General features: G+C 45.5%; 2 protein-coding genes and 1 long non-coding RNA gene across 10 annotated transcripts; 2 read left to right on the forward strand and 1 right to left on the reverse strand.

Moving 5' to 3' along the window:
* Positions 1-7554: 7554 nt before the first annotated feature.
* LOC147980907 (uncharacterized) lies at positions 7555-9936 on the reverse strand. The gene is made up of 5 exons (XR_015599838.1): positions 8878-9936; positions 8677-8754; positions 8485-8550; positions 8066-8128; positions 7555-7871 (listed from the first exon to the last, which is right to left on the reverse strand). It is a non-coding gene; the product is annotated as an uncharacterized LOC147980907 (long non-coding RNA).
* Positions 9937-10275: 339 nt separating this feature from the next.
* On the forward strand, positions 10276-12633 carry LOC147980908 (uncharacterized). Its single transcript, XM_087516988.1, has one exon. It carries the CDS (start codon positions 10751-10753, stop codon positions 12233-12235), a length of 1485 nt encoding a protein of 494 aa, XP_087373114.1. The 5' UTR covers positions 10276-10750; the 3' UTR covers positions 12236-12633.
* Positions 12634-14153: 1520 nt separating this feature from the next.
* LOC125545556 (uncharacterized) lies at positions 14154-17299 on the forward strand. Of its 8 annotated transcripts, none has more exons than XM_087513665.1 (10): positions 14154-14443; positions 15015-15076; positions 15180-15244; positions 15326-15419; positions 15823-15862; positions 15970-16076; positions 16179-16218; positions 16308-16456; positions 16538-16756; positions 16848-17299. In XM_087513665.1, exons 1-10 carry the CDS (start codon positions 14272-14274, stop codon positions 16995-16997), a joined length of 1098 nt encoding a protein of 365 aa, XP_087369791.1. In that variant the 5' UTR covers positions 14154-14271; the 3' UTR covers positions 16998-17299. The 8 variants fall into 8 exon arrangements, with proteins under 8 accessions (XP_087369791.1, XP_087369792.1, XP_048565512.2 ...); XM_087513666.1 differs by having other exon boundaries at positions 16182-16218; XM_048709555.2 differs by having other exon boundaries at positions 15365-15419.
* Positions 17300-19020: the final 1721 nt, after the last annotated feature.

A 19020-nucleotide genomic window follows, 5' to 3' on the forward strand; every position in this document is an offset into this window, starting at 1 on the left:
TAGGTTCATCATGTCCGCGTACAATTTTCTAAAAATAAAAATTTTGGAGTGACAAAAATTTGTCAAAGAAACTTTAAGATTGATAGCAACTACTCATAGGGATACATAGAGGCCATAACAAGCATTCAAACAACTTAGAAAACTAAGAATTCAACAGGCAAGCACATCTACAGCAGCACCAAGAGTAGCTAATTATTCAAAGTATAAACCACTAAAACAAAAACGAATTGGACAAATGGTGGAGTCACATACCAAGCAACAATCCCCCGGAATAGTTCCGGAAACGGAGCTTCGAGCAAAGAGATCGAAAATGGCAGCAAGATGAGTAAGAACATGGGAGAAAGAGCAAGAGTGATTTTTTTTCTAGAGGTAGGTGACAATGTGGGCTAAAGAGATAAGTGAGGGGGCCCACGTGGGGACCACAACTCCCTAGGGCGCGCCAGGGGGTGCTGGCGCGCCCAGGTGGGTTGTGCCCACCTGGTGCACCTCCCTATGGTTATTTTTGAACCAAAAATTCTTAAATATTCAGGAAAAAATCATATAAAATTTTCACGGCATTCTGAGAACTTTTATTTTTGGGTCATTTTTTTATTGCACGGGAAATTCAGAAAACAGACAGAACATGGTATTTTATTTTATTTAACTAATAAAAACATAAAACTAAAAGTAGGGACATAAAGTAGTGCTTACTAGATTCATCAACTTCATACCGTTCAAAAATGATTCATTAATAAGGTTGATCAAGTCTTATTAACAACCACTTTCGATTAGCATGAAACCGAAGAACTTTCATAAATCACTAAGTTACCTCAATGGGGATATGCATTTCCCCAAAAATAAGCATTTCATATTTCTTTTTGACAGTAGGCAGAGGTATTTGAAAACTTCTAATAGTAATTGTTGGAGATTTTTCAATAACATTAATACCATTCACTTGGAATTGTTTCTCCGAAAAGTGCATCGTATGCTTATTACCATTGATATGAAAAGTGACGTTGCTTTTATTGCAATCAATAACAGCCCCTGCAGTATTCAAGAAAGGTCTACCAAGGATAATCGACATGTTGTCGTCCTCGGGCATCTCAAGTATAACAAAGTCAATCAAAATAATAACATTAGCAACAACAACGGGCACATCCTCACAGATACCGATAGGTATGGCAGTTTATTTATCAACCATTTGCAAAGATATTTCAGTAGGTGTGAGTTTATTCAAGTCAAGTCTTTTATATAAAGAGAAAGGCATAACACTAACACCAGCTCCTAAATCACACAAAGCAGTTTTCACATAATTCTTTTGGTAGAGCAAGGTATAGTTGGTATTCCCGGATCTCCAAGTTTTTTAGGCACTCCATCTTTAAAAGTATAAGGAGGCATTTTCAAGATATCAGACAAGCGAGTACGCAAAAAGACTGGCCTCGGCATTTCAGCAAAGCGTTCAAATTCTTCTTCATCATTCTTTTTAGTTGACTTAGGTGGAAAAGGCATAGGTTTTTGAACCCACGGTTCTCTTTCTTTACCGTGTTTCCTAGCCACAACGTCTCTTTTGTCATATCTTTTATTTTTAGCTTGTGGGTTATCAAGATCAACAGGTAGTTCTATCTCAACATCATTATCTGGTTCTTTATCATTGGTTAGTTGAGAGTCTTCATGAACCTCATCATTATCTTTTTCATTATGATTAGGTGAGTGTTCATTACCAGACTGAGTTTCAGCATCCGAGATAGAAGTTTCATTTGTATTATCATGAGGTTTCTCTATTTCAGGTTCACTAGAAGTGTGCAAAGCCCTATCATTTTTCTTTTTCTTCCTCTTTCTAGAAGGACTAGGTGCACTAGTGTTGGTTCTTTGTGAATCTTGTTCAATTCTTTTAGGGTGTCCCTCGGGATAAAGTGGTTCCTGAGTCATTTTACCTCCTCTAGTTGCAACTCTAACAGCAAAGTCATGCATATTATAATTCATTTCATCAAGTAATTCTTTTTGAGATTTAGCAACTTGTTTTAATTGAGTTTGAACCACAGAATCATATTTTCCAACACCTCTAACATCATTTGATATTCTAAATAACAAGTCACTCAAGCGAGCAATCATATCAGAATTATATTTCAATTGTTTCATAACATTTGCATTTAAGTGGTCTTGTTTTCTAATGTAGTTTTCAAACTCATAAAGGCATCGACTAGGATGCATATTGTGAGGATTGGCATTATCATTAAACTTCATAAGAGAATTTACCTCTACCACCTTAGGCATTGGTGGTGTATTAAGCCCATGTATTTCTTCGATAGGAGGTAAATTTTTAACATCCTCGGCTTTAATACCTTTTTTCTTCATAGATTTCTTTGCCTCTTGCGTATCTTCAGGACTGAGATATAATATACCCCTCTTCTTTGGAGTGGGTTTAGGCGGTGGTTCAGGTAGAGTCCAATCATCATAATTTTTCAATATGTTATTCAATAATTCTTCAGCTTGAGCAATAGTTCGTTCCCTGAAAACACAATCAGCACAACTATCTAGGAAGTCCCTAGAAGCATCGGTTAGTCCATTATAGAAGATATCAAGTATTTTATTTTTCTTAAGAGGATGATCAGGCAAAGCCTCCCCAAGCTTGTGGGAGACTCTCTTCTTTAGTTTGCACAAAGTTAAATATTTCCTGTAAGGCAGCTTGCTTCGTATGAGCAGGAAAATATTTTTCAGAGAAGTAATAAACCATATCATGGGGACTACACACACAACCAGGAGCAAGAGTATTGTACCAAGCTTTAGCATCACCCTTTAATGAGAAAGGAAATAATTTGAGAATAAAGTAATAGCGAGTTTTCTCATCATGTGTAAAAAGGGTGGCTATGTCATTCAACTTAGTAGGATGTGCTACAGCAGTTTCAGTTATATAACCATAGAAAGGATCAGATTCAACCAAAGTTATTAACTCTGGGTCGACAGAGAATTCATAATCCTTATCATCAATAAGGATAGGTGAAGTAGCAAACTTAGGATCACATTTCATTCTAGCATTTAGATATTTTTATTTATAATTGCATAGTAATTTCTCTAGATCATCTCTATCATTGCAAGCAAGAATATCTCTAGTTGCTTCTTCACTCATAATATAACCTTCCGGTACCTTAGGCAATTCATATCTAGGAAGGCTAGTTCTAGCAGGTGTTTCAGGAGTTTCAGTTTCAAGCTCATCATCAGATTCAACAACATCATGTTGTATAACTCTAGCAATTGGTCTATCAAGAAATTCACCAAGTGGCACATCATCATTATCAAGCAAGGTACTAGCATCATCATAAGCATCATTCATAGTAGAAGTAGCATCATCAATAACTTGCGACATATCAGGATTAATAGCATGTGGTGGTGTTGCAAGTTTACTCATAGCAGAAGGTGAATCTAAAGCAGAATTGGATGGCGGTTCCTTACCTCCCCTCCTCCTTGAGGGAAATATCTTAGTCTTTGGATCCTTCAGATTATTCATAGTGATAATATGATAATAATCCCAAGTGACTCAACAAATATAGCTATGCTCCCCGGCAACGGCACTAGAAAAAGGTCTTGATAACCCACAAGTATAGGGAATCGCAACAGTTTTCGAGGGTAGAGTATTCAACCCAAATTTATAGATTCGACACAAGGGGAGCCAAAGAATATTTGAAGATATTAGCAGTTGAGTTGTCAATTCAACCACACCTGGAGATTAATTATCTGCAGCAATATGATCAGTAGCAAAGTAGTTTGATAGTTTTGATAGTAGTGATAGTAACAATAGTAATAGTAAAAGTGGTAGCAGTAACTTGTAGCAAGTGTAATAGTGATGATAGCAATAGTAATGCAGCAATATCAATAAGGAAAAATTCGTAGGCATTGGATCGGTGACTTGTTGGATGATATTCATCATGAGACAGTTATAACCTAGGGCGATACGGCACTAGCTCCAGTTCATCGATATAATGTAGGCATGTATTCCGTAAATAGTCATACGTGATTTATTAAAAGAACTTGCATGACATCTTTTGTCCTACCCTCCCATGGCAGTGGGGTCCATATTGGAAACTAAGGGATATTAAGGCCTCCTTTTAATAAAGAACCGGAACAAAGAATTAACACATAGTGAATACATGAACTCCTCAAACTACGGTCATCACCGGGAGTGGGCCCGGTTGTTGTCACTCCGGGGTTGCCGAATCATAACTGTAGTAGGTGACTATAACTTGCAAGATCGGGTCTAAAACATGGATATAATGATGAATTTATAAACGGTTCGGATCTGAAATCATGGCACCCGGGCCCAAAGTGACAAGCATTAAGCATGGCATAGTCATAGCAACATCAATCTAAGAACATAGTGGATACTAGGGATCAAGCCCTAACAAAACTAACTCGATTACATGATGGATCTCATCCAACTCCTCACCGACCAGCGAGCCTACGAAGGAATTACTCACTCCCGATGGGGAGCATCATGGAATTGGCGATGGAGATAGGTTGATGATGTCAAAGATCGAAGATCCCCCTCTCCGGAGCCCCAAACGGACTCCAGATCTGCCCTCCCGAAGAAGAACAGGGCTTGGTGGCGGCTCCGTCTCGTGGATCGCGATAATTCTTTCTTCCTGATTTTTTTCTGGAAATATGTGATTTTATAGTATAGGGGGGTCGTTAGTGGGGCCACCAGGTGGGTACAACCCACCTGGGCGCGCCAGGAGAGGGAGGCGCGCCCTGGTGGGTTGTGCCCCCAGGGGCCCCTCTCCGGTGGACCTTGGCTCCAGAAATTCTCTTTATTGATATAAAAAATCCTCAAAAGTTTTGTTCTATTCCGAGAACTTTTATTTCTGCACAAAAACAATACCATGGTAGTTCTGTTGAAAACAGTGTCAGTCCGGGGTTAGTTTCATTCAAATCATGCAAATTAGAGTCCAAAACAAGAGGGAAAACGTGAGAAAAAGTAGATACGTTGGAGACGTATCAATCCTATATCTTTGTCTGAACATCTCGCTCGCTAGGGTGTTGTGACGAAGGACCTGCTAATGGTGATCACGTGCTCGCCCCGTCTCGCTGACGTTATAGGCCATGGCGAGCAAGCCTTGCCAGACTCGCTCGGGTGTTGTGATGTGAGGTCCTACCGACAAACATATCATGTTAGCAAAATAATTCAGTGTGTTTTATTTATAGTGAGAATATAATTCATGCACCAACCTTCTCATAGCTTATTAGTATAGCTCCACATGCCAGGCTAATTACTCGCCATCATAAATAAGTGGATCTCACCATTGCACTATGTCCCACATCATGGATCTTTTTTTAAACACCTTAATGTACACCTAGCATCAATTGGCCCAACAGTAGTACTACAAATAAAAGGTGGCACTGTTAGATCATACTCCCCCCCCCCTATTTTTTTACTGTAGCCAACAAATGAGAAAATGTGGTAGTTCATATAGTCTTAGAGCTTAGATTAGAGTAGATTTTATTTAGTACAGAACCACAATATGGTAGTTCATGCCAAGAATCCAATTCAATCACACAATGAGAGTTGATATCTATAGGGAACCACAATATTTCAATAATATAAGTAATTTGACTAACAATGAAAATTACAGTTGCAGCCATAATAGTCTGAACAACACAAGTGGACAAGTGGCAAAAACATTGGAATGAAATGGCTACATAGTACTCCAATTTTTTTAGTAGTGAATAGAAAATGCCAGCAAGAAGCGGAAGGCAACTCATAAAACATATGAATGGAATTACCATGCACATCATTAGCCATTAGCCAAATAGGGACAACCAATATATATTCAGAATATCAAGGTAAGACCAGGAAACACAAACCTACCGGCTACATGTTGGTTGTCTCTGCAATTTATCATATGAGGCATGAAGCATCACTTAAAATAAATGGTTGCACACATGAAGCAACAGATGGTTCAGTGAGCAAGTAGATTGTGATTGTTCTGCAGATGAAACTGAGGGATATATGTTCAACCAAATGAATCATGAGCCTACATACTATATATCAAGAACAATATTTTTAAGCACTGTGACTGCGTAAGAAACAGTTTATCAGAAAGATGATTTCTTCCTCTAAATTTTGGCCAAAGAAAATACACATAATATAAGCACATCTATATATTTGTTAGAAATTAACCTAATCGGAGCAAAGATTGGAGGAAGCTAAAAGTACAAGCTAAACAAAACTACTATGCAAATTAATACCAGTTGAAAAAGTGGGTCTGGCTAAGGAGAAAGACAAATAGATTCTGGCAGTCGCAAGGCTCGCCAGATTGGGTGGCATGCCTGGTGCAAGGTCTCCTGCTGGAGAATGTAATGATCATATGTAATTAACATGACATAAAAAGCCAAAAGGGTGATACTACTCATTGTTGTCGCATTTGCCATACCCACGCAGTCAATACTAAATCGTAACTGCAATCATAACACATCCTATCTATTTTGAAGTTGTAATGCAAAGAGAGGTTGTAGGAAACAAATTGGTTTGCAGTTATATATATATATATATATATATATATATATATATATATATATATATATATATAGGATCATGCTATTCGCCACCCTGGGTGAGGAATAATTATTCTTCACCCCCTCTCTATTTTGACATCAATTCGCCGTATTTTTACGTTTCGTAAATTTTGTCTTATTTCATACATAAAAAGAGAACGTAAGAAAATATGTACTCGCCGTACAAAATATTTTATGTTACGTAAAATTACGAATGTAAAACACAGTGTAAAACATACATAAAATGTGATTTTTCTGGTCTTATAACCTATATTTTTATTTTTTTATACCAACTTTTACATATTGAATCAATATGCATGTAACTATTTATATTCTAAACATAATTTATTTAGAAAGCGATCGTAAGATTACCTCGAATGAAGAATAACTTATTATGCACCCTGGACGATGAATAGTAACACTATATATATGTGCATACCAAATATCTACGGAGTTTCATCATGGACGAATGTAAAGTGAATATACATCATAGAGGTGAACACACATGATAGTGTAAACAAGATGATGAAATACCTGGCTGAACTCTTTTTTATATCCATTGGTCTAATCTTTATGGTTTAACACACTTGACTTTCGTGAACTATCTTTAGTACTGCGAACGAATGCAAATATATCTAGAAAGTAGAAACCACAATCACCAAGAAAAATTAGAAATCTTGAGCCCAAATATCAAAATGATCAAGAAATTTTACATAGGTACCTTGGATATAACTGCCTATTAACAAAAGGAGGCACTGAGAGTAACCTGCTTATAATATGTGCCTTCAACCTGGAGAGACCAGTTTACAAATGAATAGGCAAATAAGGTTAACATGAATGTTTTACGGTTGAAAATTTGGAAGAACTCATTGGGTCCAAAAAAATTGGGGCGAGTAGGCAGGAGGTACATATTTTGTGCCAAGACATATCACTTCATGCTAAGTCTAGTAATCTAGAAAAATGAACTTTGATAGCAAGAAATGGACTCAAGGCAGAGGATCCCTACAATAATTTTACCAGGCAAAATGATGACAAGCAGAAACAATCCAACTTGCGTTGAAATGAAAGATTGGCAATGCCTTAATACTTAAATTACAACATTCTACTTGTCACCTCCTAGTCTTGAAGCCATTGAAGCTAATCCATAGTACAACCAAAGAAGGGGGAAATGGGCATGGATACTACTTGAAACGCGGTGTGAAGGACATTTACAACTTATCTACTGAAGCAAAACTTGGGCTTGCTAATCACACTGGTGCAAACATAACCTCGCATATCTGGTTCTGCGGCGTCAACACTTCTGATCGGCTCAGCATGAGCAGTTTCCTTGGTCCTGTTTTTAGTTTCTGCATGATTTCATTTTAAGATGAATAAATATTACTCCCTTTCATTCTGGTAATAAATATGTCATTACCTAGTCAGTTTATACTTGTGTACAAAATTAAGGAAACATGTTAACATGCAGTGCAAAATGATATTTTTAGCAGGGCCTACTGGAAGTGTGTGCTATGTAACACAGTTGTATCTCTGTGGAGCATACCTCAATTTGGTCCACTTTGATGTAGTCTACAACAATGTTGACCATGTCTGAAGTATTTGTTTGCTGCATATTCAAGAACAAACTTAGTAATATGTATGTACTACGTTGACTTCTCCCAGAGATTAGGTGCAGAAATTTAATTCTAAAATATGAAGTAACTGGGTCCAACTCATCGACAGCTACCGAGGTTCTGAATTTTTTGTCAGACAGTGTAATACTTTTAGTTTAGGTTAGAAACTTAGAATCATTAAGTGTAATTACTTTGGTGGTGAGTAAGAGCTTCTTTTGTAATTCTAGGTGAAAATTGCATCCCTATCCGTTGAAAGAATTGACAGGAATTGGCAAAAGAAAATAAAAAGAGGCAGAATTAACAGTGCCGATTACTGACAACAACAGAATAATTCAACCGATTTAGTCACCTTATCCATGTTGGGCACGAGGTATTGCAACCTTCTAAGCCTCTTGATAATCCTTTTTCTTCTTTCCTATATAAGCATCACAAGCAAGAAAATGATTCGGTTTAAACATCCGATCGATAGCGAGCATGCAAGGAGTAATGGTAATGTTAAGTCACGTTGGAGTCGATAATGTCGCGGAGAAAGCTAACTTACCCTCTCAGCGATGCTTCGCGAGTGAGTGGCGCAGCCACACTTGGCGCGGACTCTATAGGCAACGGAGTCCTACTGCAGCTGCAGGTAGTCGTCCATGCCGGGCATGTCCAGAGACAAGCCAAATTGAATTTGGAGCAAGGTGTTAGAAGCATAAACAATGGCAGCACAGAGTATGGATGAGGTATGTCAAAAACGTACTACCTGGGAGTCGATGTTGCTGAAGATGGTGACCATGTTGTCGTCGCCGTCGGCCATCACCTTGGCCTTCTTGTCATCTTGTGACACCACCATCGCACGCAAAAGAGATCAACACATGCAAAAAAAGGATGGGTGGACCTAACCATCTGACGCCTTTCTTTCTTTGATTACCCATGACGTGTGTTGACCTCAAAAAGACCCTTTGGTGGTGTAATCCACATCTCTCTACTCTCTGTATCAATATCCGGCACAATATCTTTAGCAAATGGAATCCACACGTGCTGGCGAGATGGAGTTGAATCCTGATTTTCTAAACGTTCTCACTACAGGTTGAGAAACCACCATAAGATCCAGTCTAGGGTCCTAGCAAGCGTCGTTGAGGTCCAGTACCGTGATGGTCACATCAGGGGGAATGAACACATTTAGAGGGCAGATCACGAAGGCATACTTTCTCCTTCCCCTGTCCATCTCCATCCCCCTGCCTCCCCCCTCCCTCCCCGCTCTCACTAAAAACAACACATCAACGGTGGATCTCAGGGTAGTGATTGGAGGAGGAGGCTAAATGAATCCATGAGCCGGGGGTGACGAGGGCCTTCCGCATTACCTGGGTGAAGAGGAGGGAGGCGAACAAGCCGACGAGGAAGAAGAGGCAGCTGTAGCAGGCCATCGCCGCCGCTCCCGATGGCTCAACCACCCTTCATGGCCACAAGGGGCTGGCACAAGGAAGGATCGGTCGTGATCCAGTGGGGAGGAGGAGGGGCGAATGAGTGGCGGCGCCGACGACCCGATCTGCCTGGCCTCCTCCCGTCGAAGGCGCGCTCCGCCGGGAACAACGGCGTGGGCTTCCTCTTCTCCCGAGGCGTGACGCGCGAGCTCGATGGTGAAGCGGCGGCGCGAGTGGCAGGCCATTGACGGCAACCGCGGCGCGAGCGGAAAAGGCGACTAGGGTTTTCGTGGGAGGGGGTGGGGAAGAGAGGAGTGGCTAGGAGGGGGAGACTAGGGTTTGGAAGGAGAGAGAGAGAGAGAGGTGGGGCGGGAGGAAGAGGAGAGGGGCGGCGCGAGTGCGGGAGGATCAGGGCTAGATTTTCTCCATGGGAGCCACTGCCTTTTATACGTCTATGCATGAAATGACGAAAATACCCTCGGCGGGGCAAAGGAATTACGCGCGGTGGCATGCCTAGGGTTCGATCCAACGGCCGGGCTCTCCCGTGACTTATCCGACGGCCCGGATCGCATCAACCAAACGAAACGGACGGCCGGATCTCCCTGAGCTCCGTGGGCGTCCGGAGGCCGGCTCGGTTCTTGTTTTAGGATGCTTCCTGTGTGCTGCCTGAATTTCCCGCCCGCAAAAAGGAAAGTAAAAAAACGCAGCAACGCTAGGGGAGCATGATCCGCTGGAGATAGAATGTCAAAGGATCATCACCGGAGATTTCCTACCCGTGCGTATACGGGATCGCTGGGAAACCAGTGGCGCCACTTGCCTCCTTTCCCAAGCAATCGCCGCGCGCAGAAACAGGAAGAAACCTGAGGTACGGCGAGATCCCAACCGACGCCCGGATGCTGTTTCCGCAGTCGTCGGAGGACCCCTGTTCGCGCTCTGTGGGCCCAGTCCACCCGCAGCACTCCAGCGCGCGCGCGGCGTCGGCGTCGCTCGCTCCCGTCCCCGCGCCATCTCTATAAAGATAGATCGACACAGCCGCCCACTGCCACCCACAAGCAAACGCAACGCCAGCCGACTCGACTCGCCTCCCGCGAAGCGGAGCGAGATCAGATCGATCGATCTCCGCCCCTCCCCATCCCCCTCACCCACACCGGCCGCCGCAACCAAAACCCTAGCGCCGCCACTAAGGCTCGTCGTCGCTCGATCGATCGACGGATGGGGACCGATCCCGCCCGCCGCCGCCGCCCCCGCCCCGACCTCGAGGAGGGCGAGTTCGTCGCGGACGACGACGACGGCGGCCGCCCGGAGATCAAGGTGCGCCGCCTCCAGGACATCGTCGACGGGGACGCCCTGCCGTCGCCCACGCCCTCGCGCGAGCGCGACTCGGACGGCACCGTCAGCAACATGGACGCCGACGACGACGAGGGCCCCGCGCGGGAGCCGGGCTTCCCCTGCCCCATCTGCCGGAGGGAGTTCGCGAGCGGCCGGGCGGTGCACGGCCACATGCGCGTCCACCATCCGCACGGCGGCGGCCGCCAGGGAATCCTCGTCGGCGGTGGATGGGCCGTCACCGGCAAGCGGGGCTACGTCGGCGGCAGGTCCGTCTCCGCTCCCCCCCAGGACGAGGAGGAGGAGGAAGGAGTGGGCGACTCCACGTCCATGACTACCGCGGTCGCGGAGCCCGTGATCGACGCCGCGCCCATCGCGTTCGCGAGCAGGACCAGCAGCGCCGATCCGAATCCTCCATCCACGGCCATCGTTCTTGCAGCGGACAATCGTCCCAACCAGGTCGCCGTGCGCCCATCCTGTTCACCGCAATGCGGCGCCGGGCACCAGCCCGCCGCGCCTCAGGCCGTCGTCGCCCAACCTCAGCCAGCCGTCGCCCAAGGCCACCTCGCAGCGGCGTCGCCTACTACGCAATTCTTCGCCTCGCCCCCTCAGGCCGTCGCGCGTCACGTTCGGCGCGCGGCGCCGTCGCCGACGTCACGGGACGAGCAAGGCCGGTGGGTCTGCAAGGAGGAAGGGTGCTACCAGCGGTTCGACTCGCACCAGGGGCTCGGCGGCCACATGGCCGCCCACAAGATGAGGAAGAACAACGAGGCCGCGGCGGCGGCAGCGGCCGCGGGGCTGAACCCGTGCCTGGCGAGCGCCAGGCCGGCGAAGCCGCACCCGTGCAAGCACTGCCCCAAGGTGTTCAACTCGGGCGTGCAGCTCGGCGGGCACATGAGGATGCACTACGAGGGCAAGGTGATCGCGAGGAGGCGCCGCGTCAGCGCTCCCCTGTCGGCGCGGGAGCTCGCGGCAGCGCTCTTCTCCGCCCAGGCGTCCCCCGAGACGTCGACCAGCGCGTCCCCGCCCGACGGGCTCGCGCTGTCCCTGTCCCCGCCCGCGGACGGGCCCGACGAGCTCGCGCTGTCCCTGTCCCTGTCCCCGCCCGGGGACGCGCCCGATGAGCTCGCGCTGTCCCTGTCGCTGTCCCCGCCCGCGCCCGCCGCCACGCAAGTAGCGCGGCCTGGCATCATCTCGCCGGCATTGTCGGGAGGATCCGAGCCGGCGCCAGCGCCGGTCTCGCCGGGCGTCTTGAGGATTTTCGGCGTCAACATCGCGGTGGCGGCTCCCGCGGCGGCCGGGCAGGAAGCTTCCTCCGGCGTGAGCGAGACGGACCAGAGCTCGGCGGCGTCTACCAACATCCAGGAGTAGATTGAGGTGCCAATAAGGAAAGGCTAGATTCGATAGGGATACGACAGATACTTGATAGTAATAGTAGCATTGCATACTGCATGCCGCGGACTTCACGCAGATTTTATGCCATTTTGTATCACAGGTTTAGCTCATACGGTGAAAGATACGTGGATCGTGGGGCATAAGCACCATATGCACGATCGAGTAGTGTCAGAAGTTAGAGTAGGAAATAAAAGCTGTTATCTGGACAGCAGAAGTGAACTGCGTCCCCTTGGGATGCAGTGTGTATATACATTGTCTTCACTCTTCACCCAGAGTCTGTCTCATTTGCATAGCAGCTGCATACCGGGAAAGCTATGTGGCGATCGAGTTTTGTCAAGATTTCAGAAACAAAAGTTGTCGTGTGGTCAGCTGAAACTACTTCTGCCTTCTTGAGATCTAATGAACATTGTATACATTGTTTCTCAGTTCGCGAATGATCGCGCTACAAGAAAGCATACCTATTTTTCTGGATATATACGGGGTAACAGTTAGAGCATCTCTAGCAAACCCCGTATAATGCCTCCCCACCCCAACCCGTGAAAATGCGGGTCCCCCCTTCGCCCCGTCGGTGCCCTGTATATAGCGGTTGGTGGGGGGCATTTCAGCCGAGCTTTTTCCCACCCACCGCCGCCGCATACAATTCCTGCCATACCACTTGTCAGGATCACGCCTGCGGGCCGCCGCACGCCCGAGGTTGTCGTTCACCACTTTCCTCCTACCGCGGCCGGCCGAAAAGTTGCAGATCGGTGACTGGTTGTTGCGGCCGTCGGATTTGGCGGTTCCGGCCACCGGTGACTGCGCACCTCAGAGCCGCATGCAGGTACTGGTACGTCCTCTAGCTGTCGTCGTCGGTTTACAGGCAAGGTGTCGGTCAGCCATGGCCCGGGCTCGGCGCTCGCGCAACGGCTCGCCGATGCCGCTCATATCGTGCGACGACTGCATGTAGACTGTACTGCGGCTAACATCCAGCACTCCGAAACACCACGGATAGGTATTCTCAAATGCAAAAACGACGGGGTATGCTCTTATTTTCATTCAGCTTTGTCAACCTATTCCGTTCAATTTTGATAGTTTATCTAGATGGTCATGTGTGTAAGAAGATGGATGCTCATTTTGGTTTCGGGAAGAAGAATACATCGACTTATTGATAGAAAGAAACTTAATAGATGTTTGTGCACTTGTTGCTAGAATTGAGGCTAATGATGCGGCTGCATGCACAATTAGAAAAGAAACTAGAGGGAAAGCAACGTCTACTTCTTTAGAATTAAAAAAGAAGAATGAAGAATGCAAGATCAAGAATCCGCAGATCAACTATGAATGCATGAAGAAGATGTTGGTCCAGCTAGTGGAAGTAGTTATGGAAGTTCGATATCTTCTAAAATGCCTAATTGTGATTCTTGTTTTCTTTGATCTTACTATTCTAGCAAAGATTTGGTGAACTATGATGTATTCAATGCCCTTGTAGAAATAAAGAAGTAAAGAAGTGTGTTTTCATGGCCAGAAATGTAATGCAAATTACGGATTTACGGGTCGGCGAGGGCGATGGCCGAGCAGGCCCCGCAAAGCGGACCCATAAAAAAGATATTCTGACTTATGGGCCTGCTAGAGATGCTGTTAGGCAGGCCGGCAGATCAGCCTGGCTCGCTCGCTGACCATGTGGTCCCACATGGCAGCCCAACCAACCAATCACCCAGCCGGCCGGCCAGGAGGATAAACACCGTCAGTCTCCTTTCGTTTCGCTGCGGACTTCACACATCGACAAGTCCGGCAGAGGCGCGCGACCGGATCGGATCCTCTGCGCCGCTCACGTCACCTGCTCCGGCGCGGCTCACGTCTCGAGTGCACACGTGTCCTCTGCGAAGCCGTGTGTCTCTGCAGCCCGTCGCCCGTCGTCTTTCCTGGAGCGGCCGTCTCACCCGATCCTCCCGCTAACCTTCTCCCGCCTCGCTCGGTGCACCGGCTCCTCGGTCCACGGGTCGCTGGCACGTGGGCCCGCGCTGCCTACTGTAAAAATGTTTCACCAGCTTTCCCTCCTGAACGTCTCAAAGCAAGCATCAGCAGCAGCATCGAGAAGAAGAACGGCTGCTGCAGCTCGAGGGAGCGAGGCTGCGAGGGGCGACGGCCGTTTCTCCAGAGAGGAAGAGCTCGAGCTCGAGCTCGACCTCCTGTCCCTTCCGGCAGTAGGTACGTATGCGCGCCTCCGAGCTAGGGATTTTGAGGATTGTGCTCTGGGAGCTGCGAGTTCCGCTTGCTCGATTTCTTGGCCACCTGCCCTGCGAGCTCACTGTAGGCCGAATAGGAGGAATCCATGGGGTGCAGAGAAGAGGAGCTAGCTAGATGATATCCCCGTGCTCCGTAGAGCCACCGCGTCTTGCGCTTGCCGTCGCAACCAGTCAATTCTTCTGGTTCTTGCTTTGCTTGCCTGCTTCTGATTAGCAGTTTGCTAGGTCAGCGCTTGAGGATTTTTTTTCCCCATCCTCTCTGCCTGACCTGCCTCCAATTTTCTCAGTTCTCTGCCCGGGGAACGGCTTGTTCCTGTGATTCTGGGTAACCCTTGGCCGCACCTGTGAATCTGGGGCTTTGCTCGTCTGCATTTCTGTAGCCAGAATTCTAGCTGTGTGGTACAGTGTAGGGAGAACAGAGCCCTGGCAGCAGAGCACTGAAGTTGAGGGTCAGTCAGTAGAGCAAATGGTGCTCTCTGCAAAAAGTTGTTGCTTATGGTCACACTGAGCAAATCCACATGTTTTTATCACAGGGGGAAAGCAGAAAATGGACGCGGCAGGTACCTCCAAGAGAGGTCGTCGTCCTCCTACCAAGGTGGGTTCTAGGATTCTTTGTTCTTTCTAATGGCTAATACTGAGTTGGACACGATTAGTATTTTACTGATAGGTGTTTTCTTGTTGTTAAATTTATTAAATAGCCACAGAAGCTTAAGTTCAAGCCGAAAGTGCCGTCGCGCAAGCCAAAGAAACCACCTGCACAAAAGTACGCTTCTCTTCTCCTTGATTTGAGCTGCTACTGCTAGTAATAATATCTCTCAAATTTTGTTCACCTGGCATGTTACAGTTTACTACTACATTACCAAGCACATTCCTGCTCTTTCAGGCCACAACTGGAAGAGACAAAACCAATTGATGAAGAGTTAATGAAGACACTGAGGGTGAGTGATTAGGCTAGTCATAGTGGGAGTAACTTAGCTAGTAACATAGCACACTTTGAGAAAATTCTGCTTATGTGGCAAATAATTAATGAGAGGTGGTAACATAATATGTTACTGTAACATAGCGCTTTCCAAGACAAGATGAATCTATGAGCTAATAAATGAAGTCATCTATGATACTACTATTATGTTACTTTGCATTATGAAGGTAGTAACTTAGACTAGTGTCATATGCATGACACTAGTCTAAGTTATTCCCCACTATGACCAGCCTTAGTCATATATTATGTATTGGGATTGGGGTTGGATAGTACTACTACATAGTGGTTGTTTACTCAGGACACAATTGTTCCTTTCTGTCTGGGGCTGACTGTCTGTTTCGGTTTTTTTTCCTTTTTATCAGACGGGACGAGGAGATGCAAAAACTTTGCGAGTTATAAAAGGTTGGTCAATCAAATCAGCGAAGTACACATAAAATGAGCTTTCAATCAGCAATCTTTCTTAAACATGGCAAAGCCTTGCTGTAATGCTATTTGTATTCGCTTTGCAGATGAGCAATCGGCACAGAATTCCGACTCGAAGACGCTTTCTTCTGCAGCTGGAGTTAGCTTCCAAGCGGCGCAGTCAGGAAAGCACAAGCAACCAAAAAATTCTCAGGTTTCAACCTTACTCTGTTAGAAAATAGTATACTGTTCCCTTGTCATGAGAGGCACATGACTTAAGTTTGTTCTTGGGTCTGTGTACTTGCCTTGGCAAAAGAAGGCACTTCAAATCCCTAGGGCCTTCCCTGCCAATCCAGGTGAATATGAGACTTCGGTTCATTCGTTCCAAACGTTTGGCCAAAACATTCCACTAGGAATAATCATGGGAATGTTCATTTGTTGACAGAAAGGTTCTACGGTGATGAAGATGACGAGGACGAAGATGATGATAATGTTGTTCGAGAAGATGACAATGATGTTGAGTTACCGGAGTCTCTCCCAAGCTCAACCGAATGTGAATCTTCCATCCATCCAGCGAAAGAGCTCAATCTGCTCGTAGGTTTCTCTGAACCCTACACCAATTACCTTGATACTGTCAGGCACTTATATAACTCGTTCACAAATTTGGGACGACAGGAACACGAAGACAAGACAAGGATGTTCTTGTTCCAGTTGCCGAAATCTCTTCCTGTGCTCAGAACACCATCCACTGTAGTTCATAGGAATGGAAGGGCCATTGTCAAGGAGGTGAAAGAAGGGTACAACCTGAATGATCTGCCAGGGGGGTACATGGGCAAGATGCTGGTGTACAAGAGCGGCAAGGTCAAGATGAAGCTGGGAGATGCCGTGTTCGATGTTAGTTCATGCCTTTGGTGATATGTTCTCTTGAAGATCTAGCACGATATCGGTATGTGTGGTGTTTACTGTTTAGGTTCTTCCGTTGCAGGTGAGCCCAGGCACGGAATGCGGGATGCAGCAGCACGCAGTAGCGGTGAACACTAGAAGGAAACATTGCTGCCAGCTTGGGGAGATCGAGAGGCAGCATGTCGTGGTGACCCCGGATGTCAACTCCCTGCTGAATGACAATAGGGACTAGCTGCAACCCGCGAACCGATCAATTCTAATAGCTTGGCAAATATGGTGTGCATATATGCTAGAATAACTTATGCGTTTTAACTGCATTATGATAAATGTAAATTTGTAGCTGTAGCCTGTAGCTGTTGGTAGCACTCGTGTCACAGCAGTAGTCTAGAAATGCTGCTTGCAGCTGATGAGTGCTGTATCTTGAGTACCCTTGTATCTTACTAGCAGGCAGAAGGCGCAGGCTGCGCCCGTGTTTAAACACGTTGTTGTTTGAGTTATATCGAGGTTTTTCTTAATACCAATGAATTCTATTAATGCTAGAGGAAAACGATAGCTCCAATAATTTCTTTGTTCTCAGCACCTCCTATTTAGAGGAATCAGCTACTTCAACGACCTTTGATGTTGTCGGATGGTCATCACATTTTATCGTTGATCTTTTTTATTTATTGAATATGGTTACATAGCAAAAACGAAATAGTTACCATATGGTGGTACAAACAATACTGGTAGTTGGCGAAGCTAGCATTGGTAATAACAGCATTGGTATGGCCGTACTGGTTAGGACGGTAGGCTCCTGTCTTGTTTTAGATCATTTGGGTTCGTTGTCGTGAATAGCAAGCACATGGACGCGGATGAATCCATTGTTAAAATTGTTTTTCCATGGCAGCGAAATGAAAATTGTTCATAGCAACATACCAGAACAATTGAGGTGCCATGGCAAAACTTTTTCTAGTTGTAGTACTGAGCGTCTCCAGAATTTGTCCTTGACATTCATGGCCTTTCTTCTCTGAATCCTTTCTTGTATTCATCTTTAGAATGATACTAATAGGCCTGCTTGGCTTATAGTCCAATGCATAAAGAAAAATATGTCGTTGCGTATTCACACCACATATGGTATATTTTTGTAGTAGCTGCTGACAGCGGCGGAGCCAACGTACAAGCGTTGGGTTCAACTGAACCCAACGGATTATGCTTCATACGTGCATGCAGTGCATATTTACTTGGCGTGAACCCATTAAAAAATTGTGACTGAACCCATCAACGAAAGGTTGTCACGTGAGCGACTAAACAAAAGGCCCACAAGTGAACAGCCCACTAGGAGTCCTGGACTCCTGGCCGTAATTAATCACCGTGATTAGTCACGTACGTGGCCGCACGCCTCATCGTTTTTTCCTTTTCCAATTCGCGCCTCTCCTCTCGTCTGTTCGTGTTCCTGTTGCCTCGCCGCGCCGCCGCCTCTCGGCCGGTCACAGCCAGATCGACAGCAACAACAGTGTACCCTAAAATTTAAGGTAATTAGATTACATTGCCTCATCTCCTCTCTTTGATGTATGTTTTATCTAGCCTAATAGCCTAGTGCGATGGTGTTTTTTTGCCCTAGTTTTTGATTTGTTTTTCATGGACTTTGATTGACCTAGGCTATGGAGCGGTATTTTTCGAAGAAAACTTGGTCACCAGATCGAGAGAATGATACAGGCACATCAAGGTCACCCGTTAAACGTAGGCTAAGTCCCTGAAATGTCTAGTCTTTCGAAGGCTACTATTCATACAGAAATTAACTTAGATGAGTTGCCTTATGATTCGGCTGATCGGAAGAGAATTTCAGAGTACACAAAAAATCCAAAGAAGCAAGTCGAGATTAGGCGTAATTTAGTGTGGGGACCTTACAAGACAACGTCTAATTTTGATTACCCCCAGAGGGAGATTGGAGATACTCAACGGAGATTTAATCCAAAGTTTAATTTGCAATGTGGAGAAAGATATATTTTCTACCATCACTAATGATGCAATGTTTAATCTTTTTAAGGCGATGAAAGATCGAAAGGGGACACTCTAAAATGTGAGTGCTTTTACAAGATTCTTACACTTTATAGTACTTATTCTAAATTTTTCAAACTAACTTGTCATTTTTTAAATGTGCCAGGAAGATGAGAAGCTACAACTAGAGCTATAAAGTTATTTGATACTACGCTATTTACAATTTGTTAGCAAGTGCTTTTATAATTTTATTGAACCGGTATGTCTTACATTCTTTA

This window comes from Triticum urartu, chromosome 3A (genome assembly GCF_056163025.1).
Source record: "Triticum urartu cultivar PI428250 chromosome 3A, HENAU_Tu73, whole genome shotgun sequence".
NCBI classification, from domain to species: Eukaryota; Viridiplantae; Streptophyta; class Magnoliopsida; order Poales; family Poaceae; genus Triticum; species Triticum urartu.